The sequence below is a fragment of the Tachypleus tridentatus genome, chromosome 7 (assembly GCF_004210375.1).
Source record: "Tachypleus tridentatus isolate NWPU-2018 chromosome 7, ASM421037v1, whole genome shotgun sequence".
In the NCBI taxonomy this organism is placed as follows: Eukaryota; Metazoa; Arthropoda; class Merostomata; order Xiphosura; family Limulidae; genus Tachypleus; species Tachypleus tridentatus.
Window position 1 is genome coordinate 109,087,518 of NC_134831.1, and position 26,737 is coordinate 109,114,254.

At 34.4% G+C, this 26,737-nt stretch overlaps 1 protein-coding gene across 2 annotated transcripts; it reads right to left on the reverse strand.

The window, feature by feature from the left end:
* Positions 1 to 26,060, reverse strand: LOC143256379 (tissue inhibitor of metalloproteinase-like). Of its 2 annotated transcripts, none has more exons than XM_076513553.1 (6): positions 25,742 to 26,060; positions 17,038 to 17,181; positions 10,767 to 10,849; positions 5,449 to 5,554; positions 4,766 to 4,887; positions 1 to 1,295 (listed from the first exon to the last, which is right to left on the reverse strand). In XM_076513553.1, exons 2-6 carry the CDS (start codon positions 17,165 to 17,167, stop codon positions 1,068 to 1,070), a joined length of 669 nt encoding a protein of 222 aa, XP_076369668.1. In that variant the 5' UTR covers positions 17,168 to 17,181; positions 25,742 to 26,060; the 3' UTR covers positions 1 to 1,067. The 2 variants fall into 2 exon arrangements, with proteins under 2 accessions (XP_076369668.1, XP_076369669.1); XM_076513554.1 differs by lacking the exon at positions 25,742 to 26,060 and adding an exon at positions 20,549 to 20,734.
* Positions 26,061 to 26,737: the final 677 nt, after the last annotated feature.

A 26,737-nucleotide genomic window follows, 5' to 3' on the forward strand; every position in this document is an offset into this window, starting at 1 on the left:
TTATTACTAAAGTTCCTATATTTATTAAGTTTTCAAAGCTATACAGCATAGAATTCAGATTCCAAACCAACACAATACATAAAAGCATTCCACACGTGACACTATTTAGTAGATCCGTTGCAGGAAAACATCCAGAAATGCAGCGACTGATAGATAAAGTACAGAAGTATTAACACAACAAGGAAGAGTTCGTTTTATGAACTCCAATGTGGTTGGATCAGTTATTAACGTTAAAGGAACAGACGACTTGTTCTTAAACTTTTGTTATTAATTATTATAGTAAAACAGTTTAAAACACTTATTTACGTGCCACATTTTTAAAACGTTTGCTGCCTACTTTTATTCTTCGCTTGTTCTTGTGCGATTAGATACTCAACTACAATGTATTTTATTTATCAAAAAGATTACCCTCTAACAGTATTAACAGTTCTACATACACTACAATATTCACTCAGACCAAATCACGATTACCTCAAATGAGTTCATTTGACTTAAATGTTTCTAAATGTTGTGGCTGAACTGTCACAGGATAATTAATATTAATTTCGAGCAAAATAGTTTCCAAGTATTTAGGCTTAAGTAGTTCTCGCTTATATTCAGTTGAAATAAAAACAACTTAAAATAAATCCATTAACACATTTCTGTTAACTTGTGTCATATACACAGATTTTTCACCTAATACACAGCCCAATATTTATTAACAGTTTACGAAACTTTTTAGAATTAGTATCACGTTAGGTCTACATACTGCTACGTTGTTCGCATAGTTTACGTATCTTCAAATGGTTTTATCGATTGCAAAGCAAGTCATTAAACACTAATTTAATAGTCAAGTACAATAATTTATAATGTTGGTAACGACCAGTATCTTTGTACTAAAAGATGTTCATACATACGATGGCATTACGCCTTCATGAAACCCCCACCTTCAATTTGAAACCGAAATATAAAAATCATACTTGTTCACTTTTTTAAACAATATTTTGTTGAGCGTAATTTCACGGATTATAGATGAGTCGAGTGTGGAGCTTCTTTAAACAGAAATAAAGAATTTCTTAGTAATGGCGTTACGGTTCCCGCCTTCTCTCAGTGTCCAGCTGCTTTTGGCGTTGCTTCATGCAACGTTTATACACGCGGTTAGGAAGCCATCTGCACGTGTCGTTATCTGGTACACACACTGAATGTAGGCCTTCACAATCTTTATCTCCATCCCAAACAGTTATCCAAGGGCAGTAGCGCCCTTTCTCGGAGAGAAGACCTTTTCCGAACAGTCGTGATTGGAAAGACGATAGAACCTAACAAAACAAACGAAAGGAAAACTTAATTTTAAGAATATACATGTAACATTTTATAAGTAACGCGTATACTTACTCTTTGCTATCACATTACGGTTAAATAAACCGTAAGTGATATCTGATATTTAAAATACCATATTATTCATAGTTGTATACAGTGAAAAGTGACGTCACAGAAATTCATTCTTTGATGATACTACGTACATAACCATCGGTTTCTGTTATAAATATTACTGGAACCAGGAAATGTTTCATACTATATAAAATCTGCAGTGAAATTAGTCGTCACGTAATTTCAATACAGATTTCACTTTTAGACACGTTGTAAAGAAAATTCAAGCGTTGTATTAAAACTCGTGTGAAAACAAGGCCTAGTGAGACTAGCAATTATAAAAGCATAGTGGTGAATAAGGTAAATATTACTTTACTAAAATAAGGCCTAATTATTATGAACTATAGTAGATTCATTACAGTTGACAAAAGAATGAATTATTTCAATGAAGATCCAGCGAAGATACGCCAAGATGGTTAATCGACAAGTCATAATACAAGACATTTATTCAAATGTAGGCCTAATGGAGCGCAAGTGAAGACACGCCATATTGGTAAATAAAATTAATCTTATTTCCTAAAACAAGGTCTAGTGATTATACGCTATGATAGTGAATAAGGTAAGTTATTTTTATCAACACTTTTAAACAGAAATAAGAAGTAATATATTACTATTTATTGAAATTGCCGACTATCTGACTGACCAACGATGAGTATCATTTCTATTAAAGTGTCTAAATTGTAACCTATAATTTCACAAATCATTAAACCCCAACTTTCTTACCCCTGTGGAGACACACTACAAGATTGTTTTTATAAGCACACAGTGGACTATCTGTGCTATCTTCACCCACAGTGTTAGAACCGTAAACTTCAGCATTATAACCATTATCAATAGGATATGGAAAGAAACCTGCTCCCAGACTTCATTGGCAGTTTTCTCTCTCGGTGTTTGGGATATGTTCATACCCTGGAGGGACAGGCTCTCTGTGACCTCTTTTTCCTCCCCGTACTTATGGTCTTGCGTATTGGAATTTGTAATTATTGAACTGAATATTATTCTGATCCTTACAATGTTCATGTATTGTGGTACATATATGGTTATTATTTTATTCTATCAGCAGAATGTCAAGTTTGTTGGTGGCACTTTTTTCTTTTTAATTAATTTTTATATTTTTTGTTTATTTATTTATTTTTATGTTTAAAATATAAATTGACTGGGGAGAGATATTTAGTACCAACTTCATGTATGAAGTACCTATCTAGTTTGCATAGTAGTTCGTTTTTCATACAATTTTTTTTATCGAAGTACATTATTGTACTATATAAAAATCTATCTGGTACGGTTGGTATGTTCGAATATTTGTGTATGAATTGAGATGATATAGTTCTTGGAACTCTATGCAGTCGTGAGGAGTGTGTTTTGGATTGTTTGTAGTTTGGTTTTAATTATTTTATTGCTTACAGTTATCCATGCTGGAGCTGCATAGTCTATTACAGGTCTAATATATGTTTTTTTAGATTTTTAGTATGTTGTCTGTAGATGCTTCACTGTTTTTGCCAGTTAGACTCCTAGCATAGTTAGTTCTTCGCCAGACTTTAATTTCATTTACGTGATTAATCCATGTTAAATTTTGAATCATAGGTTAGACCTAAAAATGTTACCGATGTGGCAGTCTGAAGTAGTGCGCCATTCATATATACTTCTGGTTGTAGTTTTTGTGCGTTTTGTCAATTTCGTAAAGACTACGAGTTGTGTTTTTGCTGTGTTTATTTTTATTCTATATTTTTGACAGTATTCACTTATTCTATTTAGTTGTGGTTGTATGTTGGTGGCTGCTATCGTGGGTGTTGTGGCACTTTTCCAGACTGCCACATCATCAGCGAACTGTGAAAAGAATCCATGATTAGGATCCTTCAGTGGCATATTGTTTACATACATGATGAAGAGTATAGGGCTAACTTCCCTTCCCTGAGGGACTCCAGCTTCAGGAGTAAAGTACCCAGAAAAGATACCCTCAACATTCACTATACACTTTCTATTTACCAAAAGGTTAGATAACCAGCGAATAATTCCACGCAGTAGTCCCATTTCATTCATTCGGAACCTTAGGCCATCGTGCCATACAGTGTCGAATGTTTTCTCGATATCGAGGAAGCAAGAGACAGAACATTCTTTTTTATTGAAGCTGTTTATTATAGTTTCAGTTAATCTGATTAAGTGATCTATTGTTTGTATAAATTTCCTGAATCCATTTTGTTCTTTCGGTAATTTTGATGTTATCTCCAAGAATGTGGAGAGTCTATTACTGATTATTCTTTCGAGAATTTTGCCTACACAGCTGGTCAGGCTGATTGGTCGGTAGCTGTTAGGTTTATTTGCTGGGTTTCCTTCCTTATGGAACATTAATATATTAGTGAGCTTCCAAGAAACTGGGATGTATCCTGAGGATAGATATATTAAATAGCGTTTTTAGATGGTCAAAGAATTTCGGAGTGTCCTTTTTTAGAAGGATGGCTTGTATTTCATCTTCACCTGGAGATTTGTTTTTGTGTTTTTTATAACTTCAAGAAGTTCATGTATGGATATTTCATTTGCTAGTAACGAGTTTTCATAATCTGTGACAAGTCTTGTGTTTGTCTCCGTAATGTTTATTCGAAAAATTGGTTCAAATTTATTTTTTATTGTTTAATATACGGTTGGTGACTATTGTAGAAATATGTATTCATATCTGGATCAGAGTGAGTTTTAAATGTATTTTGAAGTTGATCTTTGAAAGCTTCGGCTACTTCTTTGCGCGTGCTATTGTATCATTATGTTCGAGTGCAGGATATTTCTTTGCGCGTGCTATTGTATCATTATGTTCGAGTGCAGGATATTTCTTTGCGCGTGCTATTGTATCATTATGTTCGAGTGCAGGATATTTCTTTGTGCGTGCTATTGTATCATAATGTTCGAGTGCAGGATATTTCTTTGCGACTATTTTCGTTGATGAGTCTTTTAAGGTGTGTCCGCATTTAACTTTGAGTATGGTTTGTTTTGAATTTCGCGCAAAGTTACACGAGGGTTATACGCGGTAGCCGTCCCTAATTTAGGGATGCAAGACTAGAGGGAAGGCAATTAGTCATCACCACCCACCGCCAACTCTTGGGCTACTCTTTTACCAACGAATAGTGGGATTGACCGTGACATAACTCCCCCACGGCTGAAAGGGCGAGCATGTTTGGTGTGACGGGGACTAGAACTCGCGACCATCAGATTACGAGTCTTAACCACCTGGCCATGCCAAGCCTAACTTTATGAGAAGAGTGAGGAAGAATACAACAGATAAATATTAGTTGGTGGTATTCTTAACACTGGTTACGACGTTTATTTACTGCCGGAACATATGGTTCATTGAATAAGGCTGGTTACTTACCCTGCACCTACAGCCATGTTGATACAGTTTTCGAAACCCTTTTCTCTGTTTTCTGCTCAGTGTTGTCCATTCTTTAACGTAACCACAGAGGGAAGTCAGAGCTTTTTCACCATTCACATAACCTGGGGACGAGCAAAAACAGGGAATATTTGTTGAGAAATGACCATAGTGTCCAGAATAACAACCTTCCCAACGATGATTTTAACATTGACTTAGATGACCTCCAACAATTATTTTACTGTCGACGATTAGAAATAGTTCTTAATTATGTGTTGCAAGTTACAAAATACGATTAACTGTATAATGCGAAATATATGAAGTATCAGGATAAAAACAGGACAAGTGTGATCCCACAGCAGACTGAGTTGTCTCGACTTTACGTGAAGAACAATAGCTGGATTCATGTTTATTTTGGCGAAAACAGGACAAACAAAACTTGTTCAGTGTATCATGTCTGGAAGATAAGACTGTTGCGATGTACAGATAGAAATAAGCTCGTCTATCGAATAATGAAGGGTATGCCATACAAGTGGGATTAGGTTTCAGTTTCTTAATGAAATAAATAGACGTATTGTCTGTCATCAACCAAGTCAATACTCACATTTGTCAACTATCTATATTAGTCCTGTGATGGGTGGGCTCATTATTAGTCAAGTTCTGATACACTAGAAAGGCGTACGTACCTGTTATGACATACTTCGATCTACCAAGGAACACTCCACAGCTAGATTCATATGGAGAGGTCCACAAGAACCCGTGGCTTAGAGCTTCACGAGCCTTATGCGTCATCTGGAATACAGATTGTTTTAGTACGAATCTTGTGAGAGTTGAAAGGCGATTTTAACAAAGTTCGTTTCACATATAGAGCACGCCTGATTCCCTGCGATAAAGTATAGAACACGTGATAAAAAAGGTTATTATAGTGAGACAATATTATGTTCACTTTCTGAACACTAAGAACCTTACTCATAAAACACAAACTACAATTTTTAAAACTGACAAACTCAGAGAACTCTGCTTCGAGAATAATTTTATAAAGTTTTACCCATTCTCAGTAAACGTATGAAACTAAACCAGATACTCTGGTCCAATCTAACTTTACAAAATGTGTTCAAAAATTCTAAATATATATATTTTAATTGAAAAAAGTCATTTTATTGAGTGTTTTAACTTTTAAAACCAAATAACTTGATGTTATTTTTCTCAGTCCATTTCGCCAGTATGGGTTTAACACGACTGTTAAAGAATATCTTATAGTGGGTGATACAGGCTTAAAAAGGTTTAACTATGAGCTTGTTCTAATTTATACTTATAGTAGGTGATACAGGCTTAAAAAGGTTTAACTCTGAGCTTGTTCTAATTTATACTTATAGTAGGTGATACAGGCTTAAAAAGGTTTAACTCTGAGCTTGTTCTAATTTATACTTATAGTAGGTGATACAAGCTTAAAAAGGTTTAACTATGAGCTTGTTCTAATCTATACTTATAGTAGGTGATACAAGCTTAAAAGGTTTAACTATGAGCTTGTTCTAATCTATACTTATAGTAGGTGATACAAGCTTAAAAGGTTTAACTATGAGCTTGTTCTAATTTATACTTATAGTAGGTGATACAAGCTTAAAAGGTTTAACTATGAGCTTGTTCTAATTTATACTTATAGTAGGTGATACAAGCTTAAAAGGTTTAACTATGAGCTTGTTCTAGTCTATACTTATAGTAGGTGATACAAGCTTAAAAGGTTTAACTATGAGCTTGTTCTAATTTATACTTATAGTAGGTGATACAAGCTTAAAAGGTTTAACTATGAGCTTGTTCTAATCTATACTTATAGTAGGTGATACAAGCTTAAAAGGTTTAACTATGAGCTTGTTCTAATCTATACTTATAGTAGGTGATACAAGCTTAAAAAGGTTTAACTATGAGCTTGTTCTAATCTATACTTATAGTAGGTGATACAAGCTTAAAAAGGTTTAACTATGAGCTTGTTCTAATCTATACTTATAGTAGATGATACAAGCTTAAAAGGTTTAACTATGAGCTTGTTCTAATTTATACTTATAGTAGGTGATACAAGCTTAAAAGGTTTAATTCTGAGCTTGTTCTAATTTATACTTATAGTAGGTGATACAAGCTTAAAAAGGTTTAACTATGAGCTTGTTCTAATTTATACTTATAGTAGGTGATACAAGCTTAAAAAGGTTTAACTATGAGCTTGTTCTAATCTATACTTATAGTAGGTGATACAAGCTTAAAAGGTTTAACTATGAGCTTGTTCTAATCTATACTTATAGTAGGTGATACAAGCTTAAAAGGTTTAACTATGAGCTTGTTCTAATCTATACTTATAGTAGGTGATACAAGCTTAAAAGGTTTAACTATGAGCTTGTTCTAATCTATACTTATAGTAGATGATACAAGCTTAAAAAGGTTTAACTATGAGCTTGTTCTAATTTATACTTATAGTAGGTGATACAGGCTTAAAAAGGTTTAACTCTGAGCTTGTTCTAATTTATACTTATAGTAGGTGATACAGGCTTAAAAAGGTTTAACTCTGAGCTTGTTCTAATTTATACTTATAGTAGGTGATACAGGCTTAAAAAGGTTTAACTCTGAGCTTGTTCTAATTTATACTTATAGTAGGTGATACAAGCTTAAAAAGGTTTAACTATGAGCTTGTTCTAATCTATACTTATAGTAGGTGATACAAGCTTAAAAGGTTTAACTATGAGCTTGTTCTAATCTATACTTATAGTAGGTGATACAAGCTTAAAAGGTTTAACTATGAGCTTGTTCTAATTTATACTTATAGTAGGTGATACAAGCTTAAAAAGGTTTAACTATGAGCTTGTTCTAATTTATACTTATAGTAGGTGATACAAGCTTAAAAAGGTTTAACTATGAGCTTGTTCTAGTCTATACTTATAGTAGGTGATACAAGCTTAAAAAGGTTTAACTATGAGCTTGTTCTAATTTATACTTATAGTAGGTGATACAAGCTTAAAAAGGTTTAACTATGAGCTTGTTCTAATCTATACTTATAGTAGGTGATACAAGCTTAAAAGGTTTAACTATGAGCTTGTTCTAATCTATACTTATAGTAGGTGATACAAGCTTAAAAGGTTTAACTATGAGCTTGTTCTAATCTATACTTATAGTAGGTGATACAAGCTTAAAAGGTTTAACTATGAGCTTGTTCTAATCTATACTTATAGTAGATGATACAAGCTTAAAAAGGTTTAACTATGAGCTTGTTCTAATTTATACTTATAGTAGGTGATACAAGCTTAAAAAGGTTTAATTCTGAGCTTGTTCTAATTTATACTTATAGTAGGTGATACAAGCTTAAAAAGGTTTAACTATGAGCTTGTTCTAATTTATACTTATAGTAGGTGATACAAGCTTAAAAAGGTTTAACTATGAGCTTGTTCTAATCTATACTTATAGTAGGTGATACAAGCTTAAAAAGGTTTAACTATGAGCTTGTTCTAATCTATACTTATAGTAGGTGATACAAGCTTAAAAAGGTTTAACTATGAGCTTGTTCTAATCTATACTTATAGTAGATGATACAAGCTTAAAAAGGTTTAACTATGAGCTTGTTCTAATTTATACTTATAGTAGGTGATACAAGCTTAAAAAGGTTTAACTATGAGCTTGTTCTAATTTATACTTATAGTAGGTGATACAAGCTTAAAAAGGTTTAATTCTGAGCTTGTTCTAATTTATACTTATAGTAGGTGATACAAGCTTAAAAAGGTTCAACTCCGAGCTTGTTCTAATTTATACTTATAGTAGGTGATACAAGCTTAAAAGGTTCAACTCCGAGCTTGTTCTAATTTATACTTATAGTAGGTGATACAAGCTTAAAAAGGTTTAACTATGAGCTTGTTCTAATTTATACTTATAGTAGGTGATACAAGCTTAAAAAGGTTTAACTATGAGCTTGTTCTAATCTATACTTATAGTAGGTGATACAAGCTTAAAAAGGTTTAACTATGAGCTTGTTCTAATTTATACTTATAGTAGGTGATACAAGCTTAAAAAGGTTTAACTATGAGCTTGTTCTAATCTATACTTATAGTAGGTGATACAAGCTTAAAAGGTTTAACTATGAGCTTGTTCTAATCTATACTTATAGTAGGTGATACAAGCTTAAAAGGTTTAACTATGAGCTTGTTCTAATCTATACTTATAGTAGATGATACAAGCTTAAAAGGTTTAACTATGAGCTTGTTCTAATTTATACTTATAGTAGGTGATACAAGCTTAAAAAGGTTTAATTCTGAGCTTGTTCTAATTTATACTTATAGTAGGTGATACAAGCTTAAAAAGGTTTAACTATGAGCTTGTTCTAATTTATACTTATAGTAGGTGATACAAGCTTAAAAAGGTTCAACTCCGAGCTTGTTCTAATTTATACTTATAGTAGGTGATACAAGCTTAAAAAGGTTCAACTCCGAGCTTGTTCTAATTTATACTTATAGTAGGTGATACAAGCTTAAAAGGTTTAACTCGAGCTTGTTCTAATTTATACTTATAGTAGGTGATACAAGCTTAAAAAGGTTTAATTCTGAGCTTGTTCTAATTTATACTTATAGTAGGTGATACAAGCTTAAAAAGGTTTAACTCTTAGCTTGTTCTAATTTATACTTATAGTAGGTGATACAAGCTTAAAAAGGTTTAACTATGAGCTTGTTCTAATCTATACTTATAGTAGGTGATACAAGCTTAAAAGGTTTAACTATGAGCTTGTTCTAATTTATACTTATAGTAGGTGATACAAGCTTAAAAGGTTTAACTATGAGCTTGTTCTAATCTATACTTATAGTAGGTGATACAAGCTTAAAAAGGTTTAACTATGAGCTTGTTCTAATCTATACTTATAGTAGGTGATACAAGCTTAAAAAGGTTTAACTATGAGCTTGTTCTAATCTATACTTATAGTAGATGATACAAGCTTAAAAAGGTTTAACTATGAGCTTGTTCTAATTTATACTTATAGTAGGTGATACAAGCTTAAAAAGGTTTAATTCTGAGCTTGTTCTAATTTATACTTATAGTAGGTGATACAAGCTTAAAAAGGTTTAACTATGAGCTTGTTCTAATTTATACTTATAGTAGGTGATACAAGCTTAAAAAGGTTCAACTCCGAGCTTGTTCTAATTTATACTTATAGTAGGTGATACAAGCTTAAAAAGGTTTAACTCCGAGCTTGTTCTAATTTATACTTATAGTAGGTGATACAAGCTTAAAAAGGTTTAACTCTGAGCTTGTTCTAATTTATACTTATAGTAGGTGATACAAGCTTAAAAAGGTTTAATTCTGAGCTTGTTCTAATTTATACTTATAGTAGGTGATACAAGCTTAAAAAGGTTTAACTCTTAGCTTGTTCTAATTTATACTTATAGTAGGTGATACAAGCGTAAAAAGGTTTAACTCTTAGCTTGTTCTAATTTATACTTATAGTAGGTGATACAAGCTTAAAAAGGTTTGACTATGAGCTTGTTCTAATTTATACTTATAGTAGGTGATACAAGCTTAAAAAGGTTTAACTCCGAGCTTGTTCTAATTTATACTTATAGTAGGTGATACAGGCTTAAAAAAGGTTCAACTCCGAACTTGTTCTAATTTATACTTATAGTAGGTGATACAAGCTTAAAAAGGTTTAACTCCGAGCTTGTTCTAATTTATACTTATAGTAGGTGATACAAGCTTAAAGAGGTTCAACTCCGAGCTTGTTCTAATTTATACTTATAGTAGGTGATACAAGCTTAAAAGAGGTTCAACTCCGAGCTTGTTCTAATTTATACTTATAGTAGGTGATACAAGCTTAAAAAGGTTTAACTATGAGCTTGTTCTAATTTCTAAAAAATTATAGAATATATCGTAAACCGCCAAATTTCATGTTTTCGTTACTTCGAAGTTTACAAATTACAAAACTTTGTGATTGTTCTACTGTATCCTTTATTTCATGTATATTTTAAGGTATTTTCCAACTTACCTTAAATTCCTTTTTCACTTTAACATGATACGATACATGTCTACCATCGTTTTTTCCGAAACCTTTAACTTTCACTAATGCCACTAGGATAAAATATAAACAATGGCAATGTTAAAATAATAATTGTAACACAAGTGTCTCAGTAAACAAAACTATTGAAGTGCTACGTCCATATTATTAGAAGACGTTTCTCATTTCTTCCATTTTAAAAAAATCATTCCACCTCTTATTAGATGTGGTTTTTCCGTACAGGTTTTAAGCCACACGTTATATTTCTATGTGAACGTTTTAATTATTTGCATTCTAGAATATGATTTTAAACGCTTATTAATACAAGTATATACATTCAGTATTAGTAAGGGTAAATTAGGCGTGGCAGTGTCTTTCCAGCACATGGTTATGCTGCTAGCTATAACCGTTTTTTAAAGTTTTTAAGCCTGCTACCACTTGTATAAAGCGTGAAAATTTTTATAACTTTATAAACCCTAAAATCATTATTCGTGTACCCCTAAATCACGCAGATATTATGCAAGTTAGTTTAAAATAATTCTTCACCATTTGTACGTTTAATGTCGTCTCGCACAGTTCGGACGACCACGCGAGTTGTCAGCAGCCTTATAGTGTAGTTTCCTTTGTAAAAACTGATATAAGACTCCTATCCAATTCTATAATAAGACTATTCATGTGTCTCTTGATATCCTGGTATCCTAAATTGATTCATATGCCATTTTTCAATGTAATCTATAAAATAACGTATGATATGTTGTACTTCATTGTTCAATGTCAGGGGACAATTGAAAGGTATTTACTAACTTGTGCATAAATTATCAATCCAAGCAAATATTTTTCTCGGTTAATGTTACACTAGCGCTACATGTGTTTAACTATCATCGGGCAAAAACCAAAATAATTTACCCGATAATAGAAAAAAAAATGCAATTGTTTAATTTAACGATGTTGATTTTAAAAATGTATGCAATTTATTTTATCTGTTTTTGATCTACGATAGATTTATTTAATATTATTCTTACATTCCATGAAATTGTATTCTAAACACAATTGGTGTGGGTATTAATTTTTAATTAAAAGACAAAACGTTTCGACTTTTAGGTCATTTTCAGGTTAAAGTGTTTACTTCAAGTGGGTTTCTGGTCATTAATTCCATGAAAATTGGTTTTACTTTCATAACTATCTATACAGTGAACATTGTATTTCAGAATGTTCGAAAACTATATACAATACCACTACCAGTTTATGAAAGCAATGAGTGTATATATTAAAGGTATATTCAAGCTATATTTAAAACATTCATCACAGTATTTGTTTTTAAATTAGAAAATATTCTGCTTGATTTGTTGAACCTTTCGTGTATGTTCTCAGTTTTACACTGAGAATCAACAGCAATCATCGTAGGATTCCACTATCCTTGATGTCTCAGTTCCATTGGAGAAAATACATCTTTGTGGAAGCGCTTACCAAGTTCATCACTCACTGCATCTGAATCATTTGTAATGAAGTCTAAATGGAAGAAATATGTCTTTAGCGATATCCTAGACCCCATTTTACTGTAGTTCTCGAACATATCGGTAAACCAGTTAAAATGATATTCAGGCAGCAAGTTCTTTCTGGCAGTACTGTTTCCAAATCATGCATCAGCACATTCCCAATCTATAGTCCAAATATATGTCTACGTTTATTTTAATTTGTGATGTTTGGAAACTTGTCGGACAGGTTTGACAGAATTATCTTTGCTCATTTATTTTACAAAACTCGTCAGGCAGAAACATATTCTGAGGATTCATTAAAGGTGATACTCGATCTTTTGTTTCCATGGTATGCAGGTTTTCTATCACTGGACATTACTTATTTTTTTTAGTGATTTTTATAATCTCGGCTGTCCCATAGACAAGGGTAAAAATGTCTGGTATAGTCACTCTGCAGGCATAGCATAACTTTTACATCATCACTTATGTTTCACCTACAGTTACTATACTCGATGGCCTCAAATAAAATCTGCATTCTTTGATAAGTTTATTTCAGGTTTATAGCATGAACAACAGAAATCAATGGCTTAACGTTCCTTTTGAACAAAAGTACAGCTTTCCGAATAACTGTAAAAGAGTTGATAAAAAAGTCTTCAAACTTGAGGACGATGCTTTGTACCGAATACATCCATTAGTGTCTTAAAACAAAGTATCTCATGTTGCAATGAGAAGTAAGACTTTGAAGGCGACTTCAGTAAATCGAAACTCATATCTGGTCCTAATAAAATTCCATTGCTGTAAATGAGTTCTCTATACTGTGTAGATAGGAACAAACCATGAATCAGATCATCTTGTGTGATCAGATGTTTATGTTGAGGTGTCAGAGGAATAGAATTACTAACATCTACAATACAACAGTAACTAGAACTGATCTACAGTTAACATTGAAAATCGTCTCTGCTGCTGTGCACATAACACTTAGCAGGTTCAAGTTATGAAGTACTTCTCACATTCCCACACATCACACTTAGCAGGTTCAAGTTATGAAGTACTTCTCACATTCCCACACATAACACTTAGCAGGTTCAAGTTATGAAGTACTTCTCACATTCCCACACATAACACTTAGCAGGTTCAAGTTATGAAGTACTTCTCACATTCCCACACATAACACTTAGCAGGTTCAAGTTATGAAGTACTTCTCACATTCCCACACATAACACTTAGCAGGTTCAAGTTATGAAGTACTTCTCACATTCCCACACATCACACTTAGCAGGGTCAAGTTGTGAAGTACTTCTCACATTCCCACACATCACACTTAGCAGGTTCAAGTTATGAAGTACTTCTCACATTCCCACACATAACACTTAGCAGGTTCAAGTTATGAAGTACTTCTCACATTCCCACACATAACACTTAGCAGGTTCAAGTTATGAAGTACTTCTCACATTCCCACACATCACACTTAGCAGGGTCAAGTTATGAAGTACTTCTCACATTCCCACACATAACACTTAGCAGGGTCAAGTTATGAAGTACTTCTCACATTCCCACACATAACACTTAGCAGGGTCAAGTTATGAAGTACTTCTCACATTCCCACACATGACACTTAGCAGGGTCAAGTTATGAAGTACTTCTCACATTCCCACACATGACACTTAGCAGGGTCAAGTTATGAAGTACTTCTCACATTCCCACACATGACACTTAGCAGGGTCAAGTTATGAAGTACTTCTCACATTCCCACACATGACACTTAGCAGGGTCAAGTTATGAAGTACTTCTCACATTCCCACACATAACACTTAGCAGGGTCAAGTTATGAAGTACTTCTCACATTCCCACACATAACACTTAGCAGGGTCAAGTTATGAAGTACTTCTCACATTCCCACACAACACTTAGCAGGGTCAAGTTATGAAGTACTTCTCACATTCCCACACATCACACTTAGCAGGGTCAAGTTATGAAGTAATTCTCACATTCCCACACATAACACCATCTGCTACCACAGATCTTCGTCGGGTCTTCATTTTTTCATCAACAAACGGGTAGTCCTCATACTATTGGTGGTTTTCCCAAATATTATCACCAAAATGGGAGTTGTTTGTATGAATCTCCTCTATTTATCTGATAAGTTGCGGACATTATATTTTGTTTCATTAGTTTCCGAATGTATCGGACGTTTCTCTGACGTGTTGCGGACATTATATTTTGTTTCATTAGTTTCCGAATGTATCGGACGTTTCTCTGTTAAGGACATCGTGTTTTGTTTCATTAGTTTCCGAATGTATCGGACGTTTCTCTGTTAAGGACATCGTGTTTTGTTTCATTAGTTTCCGAATGTATCGGACGTTTCTCTGTTAAGGACATTGTGTTTTGTTTCATTAGTTTCCGAATGTATCGGACGTTTCTCTGTTAAGGACATTGTGTTTTGTTTCATTAGTTTCCGAATGTATCGGACGTTTCTCTGTTAAGGACATTGTGTTTTGTTTCATTAGTTTCCGAATGTATCGGACGTTTCTCTGTTAAGGACATTGTGTTTTGTTTCATTAGTTTCCGAATGTATCGGACGTTTCTCTGTTAAGGACATCGTGTTTTGTTTCATTAGTTTCCGAATGTATCGGACGTTTCTCTGTTAAGGACATCGTGTGTTTTGTTTCATTAGTTTCCGAATGTATCGGACGTTTCTCTGTTAAGGACATCGTGTTTTGTTTCATTAGTTTCCGAATCTATCGGACGTTTCTCTGTTAAGGACATCGTGTTTTGTTTCATTAGTTTCCGAATGTATCGGACGTTTCTCTGTTAAGGACATCGTGTTTTGTTTCATTAGTTTCCGAATGTATCGGACGTTTCTCTGTTAAGGACATCGTGTTTTGTTTCATTAGTTTCCGAATGTATCGGACGTTTCTCTGTTAAGGACATCGTGTTTTGTTTCATTAGTTTCCGAATGTATCGGACGTTTCTCTGTTAAGGACATTGTGTTTTGTTTCATTAGTTTCCGAATGTATCGGACGTTTCTCTGTTAAGGACATCGTGTTTTGTTTCATTAGTTTCCGAATGTATCGGACGTTTCTCTGTTAAGGACATCGTGTGTTTTGTTTCATTAGTTTCCGAATGTATCGGACGTTTCTCTGTTAAGGACATCGTGTGTTTTTTGTTTCTGAGAAAATGGTATTATAACGATATTACATCTAAACTAAATTCGTTAGCACCAGATGGCGTGGCCAGGTAGTTAGGGTGCCCGACTCGCGAGTTCGGATCTCCATCCCACTAAACATGCTCGTCCTTACAGCCACGAGATGATATAATGTGCGGTTAATCCCACTACTCGTTGGTTATCCAAGAGTTGGTGACTGACTGCGTTCGCTCTAGAATTTCACTGTTAAATTAGGGAAAGCTAACTTTGCGTGAAGTTCACAAACAAACACTAGCTGAAGCTCCTGACGTATTGCTAAAGGGTAAAAGCACCGAACAAAATAAGGTTGATAATAGATGGAGTTCCGTGCTCGAACACCTCCTGGTGTATTACTATAGTGAGTTTTTGGTTTTTTTTAACAAGAGATTGATAGATAATTTTATGTTGTCCATTAACATGGACAAAAGCTTGGTCCTTAAAATAAAGAAAAGAAAGATGTAAAACTGTTGAAAAAATTATATAGACGAGGTTTGGTCAAACGAATCTCATCGGCCTGATGATGGTGGTTTAGGCTAAAAACGTTGATGACCAGTTCACCCTGAAACTTTCTATATTTTATTACGTAGTCGCTGCAAGTGTGTGTGTGTGTGTGTGTGTGTGTGTGTGTTAATTACGTAAGCGCTTTTGTTTGTTGGGCTAACTCACTTCTAACTATTTGCAGAATGCCGTTGCTACATCGTAAGTGTATTTATATTTCGGATATTCGCACAAAGCTACTCGAGAACTATCTCTACTATCTGTGTCTAACTTTGAACTTAGAGTAGACGGTAGGCAGCTAGTTAATAGCGCCCACTGTTTGGATTAGCTAACTGAACAGAGGGATTTGATTGTCACTCTTATAAACACACATCTACTGCTCCAAAGTGTGGATCAAAACTCTCTAAATCACAGTTCAATCAAAGTAAAAATGTATAAACATTATAACATTATGTATAATAATGTATAAACATTATAAACACACATCTACTGCTCCAAAGTGTGGATCAAAACTCTCTAAATCACAGTTCAAACAAAGTAAAAATGTAAACTAATGCACATTTGTAACATTTATGAGAAGGATTTATTTATTTATTTATTAGTTAGGGTACAGTCAAGAGTAAGACACTTCTTTCACATTGTAAATCAACTGGTTGTTTTAAGTATTATTTATTAGTTAGGGTACAGTCAAGAGTAAGACACTTCTTTCACATTGCAAATCAACTGGTTGTTTTAAGTATTGTTTATTAGTTAGGGTACAGTCAAGAGTAAGACACTTCTTTCACATTGTAAATCAACTGGTTGTTTTAAGTATTATTTATTAGTTAGGGTACAGTCAAGAGTAAGACACTTCTTTCACATTGCAAATCAACTGGTTGTTTTAAGTATTGTTTATTAGTTAGGGTACAGTCAAGAGTTTAAGACACTTTTTTCACTTTGTAAATCAACTGTTGTTTTAAGTAGGATAATAGGAACAAAAACAATTTATGAATCAAAATAAATAAATTCTTCCTACTAAAGACGGAAGAAGCAACAACGTTTTGTTTATAAGTTTTGTAAGCAAGCTGAAATCTCTCTACGTGTAGTATTATAAAGTAACACTCACCAAAATCGTCCGAGCAGAAGTGATCTTGAGGATGTAATTTCCTGCACGTGCATCCCTCAGTCACATTTTCTAAGAGGAGGAAAGATGTCGCTCCCACAAGTACCAAGATGTTTAGATGATGGATTGCCATAGTAACGTTGAGAACTAACGGAGAAGAACATCAAACTATATCTGGTTCTTAGGTGTAGTAATGATGAAATCAAAACTGGGTCGTTGTAGCCTTTTAAAAACCGATTCATTAAGAATGTTTGTTGCAAATGTCGCGCAGAGCTACACAAGGTGTATCTGGTCTAGCCGTCCCTAATTTAGAAGTGAAATACTAGAGGGAAGGCAGCTAGTCATCGCTACCCACTGCTAATTCTTGGGCTGCTCTTTTACCAACGAATAGTAGGATTAACTGCTGGAAGAACTAGCGTGTTTAGTGGGACGGGGATTCGAACCTGCGATCCTCAGCTTGAGAGTCGAGCACCCTGACTACCTGACCACGCCCTAACCACGTGGCTCATTAATAGTTATGAACAGAAACAATGAGAACAGGCTCAAAAAATAGATAATGACATTTTTAAAGACATAGAATTATCCTATATTCATCCTGTTATGACGAGCACTTTCATTTCGGGTTGTATAGGGGTTGAATACGTTCTATCATACTTTATCTGACGACTGTGCATCCTTATAATAACTCAGCTGCACCGTATTGTCGTTGCAGACGGTTTCGTCGTAAGGCCGTGATGTTCAAAGTACACCTATGTTTTGCGCTGGCTTTTCATAATGCAGCTTTTCTAGACGAAGATCTTTCTTATTACGCGAGTGGTTTTAATATTGATTTTTGTGGTCGTGGATTCTCACCTGTTACACGTTGTTTACGACTTACTGTAGGCCACTGTCTAGATGGTTTTTATGCCTAGCGATGATCCATGTTCCTTTCTTTTCGAACGTCATAAAGTACAAAGAATATTTCTGTCTTAAGAATTCTAAATTCTCGATCTGAACAAATCTGTATGATCTGATTACATCAACATTTTGCGTGAGAAAAGTTATTACATGCGTATTACAAAAGCGACCGTGTAAGGTCTAATAGTATATGTAAAAACGACTCGTTTCGGTTGAGAATTTTTTTTACATAGAGGGGCGAACAACGATGATCGAAGGTCGAAACGTTGTTCGCTCCTCTACGTAAAAAAAATATCTCAACCGAAACGAGCCGTTTTTACATATACTATTTTTCTCTACTAGTGGGTTTTCTCGACATAACTGAAGGTCTAATAGTATTTAAATAAAGTTTCAATACGTTCCGTTCCACTGATTTACAGATGTAAAATGGTTTTAGCGTAACTAGTCAGTCAGTATGTATACATAAAAGTATCGATAATGGAAGTACCTTTTGGTTGTTTGTTTATCTTATAGCAAATAACATTAATAATAAATTGACTTTGCTTCAGTAAGGACACGCATTATGCTAATATAAGAACAGATTGGCAAACAGCGATTTACAGTCTAATTAATTGATTTATGTTTCTTGGAACATACAACACATTTCGACAGGCCAACATTCTTTAGAAACATGTATACCCTCACCCCCTTCTAAACAAATCATTACACTTTGTTGTATGCCAACTCACTATATATAACTGAATTAACAATACCAGATCCACTAGAATTAGAACACGAACGTAGATCATTTCAACAACTACTTGTAATTTTCAGTATATGTTCACATGGGTTAAAATACGTTATTAATCTTACATTCTCTATTTAGAAAGGGTAATTAAAATGTTAACACTATTTCAGTTTTAGAAACACAGCAGGGGACCATCATGTAAATTCATAATATTCTTAACGTTATTTCTTTCTTAAAGACGCACTAGGGGACCGTCATGTAGGTTAACAAATTTAGAATGTATTATGAAAAGCTTGAACCAGGATTTAGATTGATATAATTTATTACACTTCGTCAGCTGATTAATGAGTGGATTTAGAGCGATACAATTCATTACATTTCGTCAGCTGATTAATGAGTGGATTTAGAGCGATACAATTCATTACATTTCGTCAGCTGATTAATGAGTGGATTTAGATGGATACAATTCATTACATTTCGTCAGCTGATTAATGAGTGGATTTAGATGGATACAATTCATTACATTTCGTCAGCTGATTAATGAGTGGATTTAGATGGATACAATTCATTACATTTCGTCAGCTGATTAATGAGTGGATTTAGATGGATACAATTCATTACATTTCGTCAGCTGATTAATGAGTGGATTTAGATGGATACAATTCATTACATTTCGTCAGCTGATTAATGAGTGGATTTAGATGGATACAATTCATTACATTTCGTCAGCTGATTAATGAGTGGATTTAGATGGATACAATTCATTACATTTCGTCAGCTGATTAATGAGTGGATTTAGATGGATACAATTCATTACATTTCGTCAGCTGATTAATGAGTGGATTTAGATGGATACAATTCATTACATTTCGTCAGCTGATTAATGAGTGGATTTAGATGGATACAATTCATTACATTTCGTCAGCTGATTAATGAGTGGATTTAGATGGATACAATTCATTACATTTCGTCAGCTGATTAATGAGTGGATTTAGATGGATACAATTCATTACATTTCGTCAGCTGATTAATGAGTGGATTTAGATGGATACAATTCATTACATTTCGTCAGCTGATTAATGAGTGGATTTAGATGGATACAATTCATTACATTTCGTCAGCTGATTAATGAGTGGATTTAGATGGATACAATTCATTACATTTCGTCAGCTGATTAATGAGTGGATTTAGATGGATACAATTCATTACATTTCGTCAGCTGATTAATGAGTGGATTTAGATGGATACAATTCATTACATTTCGTCAGCTGATTAATGAGTGGATTTAGATGGATACAATTCATTACATTTCGTCAGCTGATTAATGAGTGGATTTAGATGGATACAATTCATTACATTTCGTCAGCTGATTAATGAGTGGATTTAGATGGATACAATTCATTACATTTCGTCAGCTGATTAATGAGTGGATTTAGATGGATACAATTCATTACATTTCGTCAGCTGATTAATGAGTGGATTTAGATGGATACAATTCATTACATTTCGTCAGCTGATTAATGAGTGGATTTAGATGGATACAATTCATTACATTTCGTCAGCTGATTAATGAGTCACATTTCCTTGCTGAAAGTACAGTAACATTTTAATCACAGAAACTCGAGTTTTCTATATTACTTTTGAAAGAAAAAGGTAAAATCGAGAAACAGTCTGAGTGAACTACCTTTACAACAGAACATGGATTCTTAGTACAACCCTTCCGCATCCAGACCGAATGAATCTACGAAACATGAGTATATTAACAGTATCGTATCTGTTGTCAACCCTGTCAAATACGTGCGACCCCCCAGTTGAAATGCCTTCGTTTGGAATTTTTACTGATATTTTTTGTATATAAATTTTAGTGGTTTAACTTCGAACTAATAATACCTGTTCTTGCTTGTTTGATTACATCCGGGAAGTCAGTTTTCAGATGATATGCTTACACTACTATTACACAATCAGGGAGTTTTAAAACGGAGTTCACTAAAGGTTAATAAAACGCATTACTGAGACGTGGCCACCAGCTGGAGACGCAACAGGGCCTATAGTTGTTGACATGTGGCGTCCATCATCAATATGAACTCTGACTTTAACTCTCGCAGGAACCCGCGCTTTCGGGAAATTACGTTAAAGTATCAGACATTTAAGGAAGATGAAAACAAAAATATTTTAGGAGAATTCTAACGTCATCGATACAGAGGTTAAGGCAGTAAAACTAAACATGCTATAAACCAGTTTCTCTTCCAGAAGAATAATATTTATGCACACTAGTTTCGAAACCTACACCCCCCGCTTTAACATTATCTACCTAATAGACAAGTTGTCAATTTCTTGTTCATCGTTTTGGGAAGTTTCTCGGACAAGTTTGTTAAACCTTTCATCATTGTCGTGCTTTGTACGCGACACTTATTTTGTAGCCAAAAGAACCTGTAGAACTGGATCCAACACATTTTGGACTTTAAGGTTACCTGCCTTTAATTACATAAACATCTAAATAGAACTAGGAATTATCACGAGTTTTGAAATGAATAAACACGATTTTTGTCATGAAATCGCGATTTATGAATTATCATATTTGGTGATAAATAATTAGGGCTTTAATTAATCGTGATAAATAACTAGGGCTTTAATTAATCGAGATTCACCAGATATTTTGTGCCAAGAAAACATTTCCAGATTTTGCAACATTTTGATTCAAACGTGGCATTGAAACAAAAGTTAAACACTAGTTAGGCTTAATCAGTGTCTTGGTCATTTATACACAATAGTAAATGAAAGTTAACTCAACCAAGATGACCTCCATTTCCTTCTAATAAGATTTCTTTGGACATGACCTTTATTTGATTCTAAACAAAGAGTCACGTGAAGTGTTTTGGTACTAGTGCCTGATATTACACAGGATCAGTTGTATTATGAACAACTTGCATCTTGAAAACAAATTATGCTGAATCCTATAGTTACGATTAAGATTTACATTTAAAACAACAGGTAATAATATTCTCAAATTTCCATCACTATATATGTATAATATTTTCTCGATATATCAACAAAAATTGTCTTAGTCATACAAGAAGAAAGAGGTCATTGAATATATTAATAAATTTAATTACAGAACAAATTTAACAGTTAATGTCTTCCGTTTGGTTCTCAGCTGTACTTCACTTTATCAAGTACTACACTTAACGATTATACTTGCTTGTCAGTACTTTAGTTTCGCTTATAAAACAGACAATTACTCTAACAAAGAAGATACTGAAATAACAGAACGATCTGGTAATTCTTTAACGTTCAATATAAAACTTAGTGACAATTAAAGTCGATTTTACGGAGATGTCGTCAGATCACGCAACGTACAGAAGATCTGAACTTAAGCTGTTTGGTTTGTCTAAAAATGTATTTGTTAAGGCCTTATGTTTTAAGTAGCAGCGTGCATGTATTGAAACTAATAGAGACTATTCAGACAAGAGAATTTATATATAATATTGAAAACAGCTATAAGCACAATCAGTAAGCCTTGAAACATAAGGTCTTTGAATTTCGTTAGTTTGTAGTTAAGCACAAAGCTAGGCAAAGGGCGACCAGTAGCCATCCAGAGTTTTACCATTATAAGCCTTCATACTTGTTGAATCTTATTTCAGGTTTATATGTTTATGTTTTACTTCTGTACCTAATTTTACTTTAACACGTTGTCATATTTTTTACCTCAGTTGCTAGTATGTTTGATTCACTATGGTTAAAGCACTTGTCACAGCTCCAGTACCATCGTTTACTAATTTTGTGTTATACCCCGTTTCAATGCTGTCCGAAATGATTCACAAAAGGTAACATTAAACCTCGGTAAAAAGTTCCATATCTAGTATCTAAAATGTTAATTTATAATTAAGCAAAACACGAAAGGTGTGGTTAAGTAGTGACGAAGTAATTCGTGTTTGTTTATATATCTTAACGACAGTTTAAAACTTAACAACGTGGTCAAACTGTGATCGATTACTAAACCTTGCTAGTTCTCAAACAATTAAAAAAAAGAAAAAAGGGAAGAGCAATTCTTAGTGTGTAACTGTCAAGTAAGGTCAGGTCAGGTCACATCCTAGTACCTAGCGTCAGTGTGTAACTGCCAAGTAAAGTCAGGTCTGGTCATATCCTAGTGCCTAGCGTCAGTGTGTAATTGTCAAGCAAGCTCGGGTCTGGCCATATCCTAGTACCTAGCGTCAGTGTGTAACTGTCAAGCAAGCTCGGGTCTGGCCATATCCTAGTACCTAGCGTCAGTGTGTAACTGTCAAGCAAGCTCGGGTCTGGCCATATCCTAGTACCTAGCGTCAGTGTGTAACTGTCAAGCAAGCTCGGGTCTGGCCATATCCTAGTACCTAGCGTCAGTGTGTAACTGTCAAGTAAAGTCAGGTCTGGTCATATCCTAGTACCTAGCGTCGGTGTGTAACTGTCAAACAAGCTCGGGTCTGGCCATATCCTAGTACCTAGCGTCGGTGTGTAACTGTCAAGTAAGGCCGGGTCTGGCCATATCCTAGTACCTAGCGTCAGTGTGTAACTGTCAAGTAAGGTCGGGTCTGGTCATATCCTAGTGTATAGCGTCAATCGGCTGTTCACGGTTCTGTCGTAGGTTCACATTAACAGTTGTGTTCGAATTCCACTATTCGGCCAAGAAATGGCGGTAGGCAATGTTAACTAGAAACCTTACCTCTGGTTCCTCAGTTTAAACTTCCACCCTTGTAGACCTTCGTAAAAATTCAAACATAATAAATCACTTACGACTGGACTGATGAAAGTCATTACAATAGTAAAGCACATTGTAACTGAGAGTTAGATTTCCCGAGGTTGACAAATAGAATGACATCAGTCTGGCTTCATTACCTTGAAGTTAACAAACAGAATGACATCAGTCTGGCTTCATTACCTTGAGGTTAACAAACAGAATGGCATCAGTCTGGCTTCATTACCTTGAGGTTAACAAACAGAATGGCATCAGTCTGGCTTCATTACCTTGAGGTTAACAAACAGAATGGCATCAGTCTGGCTTCATTACCTTGAGGTTAACAAACAGAATGGCATCAGTCTGGCTTCATTACCTTGAGGTTAATAAACAGAATGACATCAGTCTGGCTTCATTACCTTGAGGTTAACAAACAGAATGACATCAGTCTGGCTTCATTATCTTGAGGTTAACAAACAGAATGGCATCAGTCTGGCTTCATTACCTTGAGGTTAACAAACAGAATGGCATCAGTCTGGCTTCATTACCTTGAGGTTAACAAACAGAATGGCATCAGTCTGGCTTCATTACCTTGTTCACTTTTCAACTCAAACATTTCCCTCCTGCTCCTTTGTAAGAACAAAGAGCTGGTTGACAGCAAATTTTCTTTCTAAAATGAGCCACGTATGGTCCCGATTTTCTGGGTCGTTTAAACAGTGAAGAAGTTTCACCGATGGTTTATTTTTAACTCGGATGTGGTTCTAGTTTCACAGAGTTAGCTGGCCACAACATTATCCGCGAGATCGGCGACTAGTATTCTAGTAATTCAAGTTTGGAAAATACCAAACAACAGCTATGGAGACCACGGCAAATTAAGGGTGTTGGGTTAAAGTAGCAAAAATAACTGTAATTTGCAGAGCATTACGATGTAACTGCTAAGTTGTAAAACCACAGGACTGTACCGTGCAGGACATTCTATAACAGATGGTGGTGGTGGTAACCTTGTACATATTCTTCTGCGAGTGACTTATAAAAGTATACTCGAAATAGTTTTATCTTATATTATTCACGTTAATAGGACACGACATCCATTTTGTGGATTTATTTTGGTTTTCTTTTATTGAAACTGAGTGAGATAATTAAGTCTTATTTTAAGGAACTTGTTCTGTGGGTCTATATTCCATGTTCTTTTCTCTCTCTTTCTTTCCTCCCCCTTCTGGCACTAAAATTAGTCCTCGCGCGAGTACCTTTTTAAAAGCAGGTGGCACGACGTTTTGTGCACTCATACGAGGGTAACCTTTGATCTGTTTTCTTTAACAACTTGTGTGTTTGAAAGTTTAGGAAGTTGATGATTAAGATGTGGTTCAGTGATTGCTGTCATTCTGTTTTAAACCACGATAAACATTAAGTAGACGCTATTTTGAGGATAGTGCGCATGTGGTTTTATTCGAGATCAGGTTTTCTTTTCCTTATTTCGACATGGAAAGGTTTGAAACGTTCTGTGTAGATTTGTACCTGATAATCGTAAATGATCAGAAAATACGTTAAGATCTTAACTTTTCTGTTGGTTTATCCATGTTTAAAAGAATCGTACAAATTATCTCTTACAGTTTAAAATACTGCTTGAATTGTTAATATGTTTCACAAAGCGACGTGTGCATCGTTTAAAATAAGTAACCTTGATCTTGAAGTTTGCTCGAGAAAAAACAAATAATAGAACCCCACATGTTCTCTTAACCACGAGAAGAGAGGAGACTTAAAATAGATACAAGTGAAGGCGGTGACTCGTGTTGAGAGTTCTTACGCTTTAACCACTCAAGTAAGGAAATCTTTCATATACAATTTAAAGGAATACAACGTTAAAATCATTACACAATAAGTAGTTATCTAAAACCCGAACTAATACTAAACATTCTACTATTAATTTTTTTCTGGCCACTGTGAACTGACAAAAAAACATCTTATCTTAGAAGTGAGCTGTTAACACTTAGTGTTTGTGTCATGAGACTAAGTCACGATGTTTCTGTAGAGAAACTAGCACACCAAGATTAAACTAAATCTGTCTATACACGATTTAAACAAATTAGTTATAAGATAGAATAAAGGTCGATGTGGTGAATACAAGCTACACCATTACGAATCACGAGGATTCTAATATCAGTTCCGATTTTTATTGGTAAAACAGTGTTAAGTAAAACTTAAACTTATATGTAGAATCAAAACATACATACTATGTTAAACGTGCTTATTTAAGTATCCTTAACGAATTTAGAAACATTGAACTAAACTTTTCATTAATATAAAATCACACGAAGAAATTACTACAACAGCAAAAACTTGTCTCGAATTAAACACAACATTCCGGTCTACTTTACCTTGTGTTGAGCACGAGCTACTCCTGCATGTGTTAACGACTGGCAGTCTGGTTGATTCACAAGTTTCGTTGCTTAACCCTAGCTAAACAGGAGTCTTACTATTGGATGACTACTAGTTATATGGAGGATCCAATAACGTGTGTTGGGGGTGATAAGCAGTGTGTATCGAACTGTGTAACCGGTTGCCCTTTAGACAATGGGAGATTGAACCAACACCTGAACTTAGTTCTCTTATTGTAGGGTTAGTTAGTTGACTACGATTGACAGCCACATTCTATATACACCTTCATAACCATTGATAACAACCTAGTTTATAGCCTGTAAACTCACTGACTACCACGTGGAATATATCCTCAGGATCACCGACTACCACATTATAGATAACCCTTAAAACAATTGACTACCTTGCATATATCCTAAAAGACTATCACATTGTATATACCTTTCACAACCATTAATTCCATGTGGTATTATGTAATGAGTTATATCGTGTAACCATTATAACCTTTGACAATCACGTGATGTTATTAGTTCTGTAACCATCTCAACCGTTCTTTCCCAGGCGGGTATATACTGACTGTGTGGTGTTTTCAAAATCACAGTAGTAAGCAAAATATAACAATAACCACTAAAAACTTTTGAATATTCGAAACAGCCACACCATCAAAATTATGTAATCTACACACGTGTTTTAGCTTTTGATAAAAGAAACTCAAGTACATTTACCATTTCTACAACATTCAGAGAACCATGTAGCGTAGAACTAAGTTATAACAGTACAAAATGGATAATACGTAAAAGTTTTGCTCATGGTGGATTTACGAAGATGAATGATAAAGGAGTTACGGCAGGAAACATCCCCTGTTTGTATACTCGAGACTAAAAACACACTTTATGTTAATCTAAAACGTGTCTATCACTAAACAACAGTTAAATTGTTGGCTTCACTGACTGAAAAAGTCGTACCAATACACTGAAAACAGACACTAAGTGTAG

Bases quoted from the DNA above. Each gene is read 5' to 3' on its own strand.
- LOC143256379 (XM_076513553.1), bottom strand. From the start codon at position 17,167: ATGGCAATCCATCATCTAAACATCTTGGTACTTGTGGGAGCGACATCT. The intron at 5,555-10,766 runs GTAAGTTGGAAA...TCTGTATTCCAG, and splicing joins AAGTGAAAAAGGAATTTAAG to ATGACGCATAAGGCTCGTGA. The intron at 4,888-5,448 runs GTACGTACGCCT...GCTCGTCCCCAG, and splicing joins ATCGAAGTATGTCATAACAG to GTTATGTGAATGGTGAAAAA.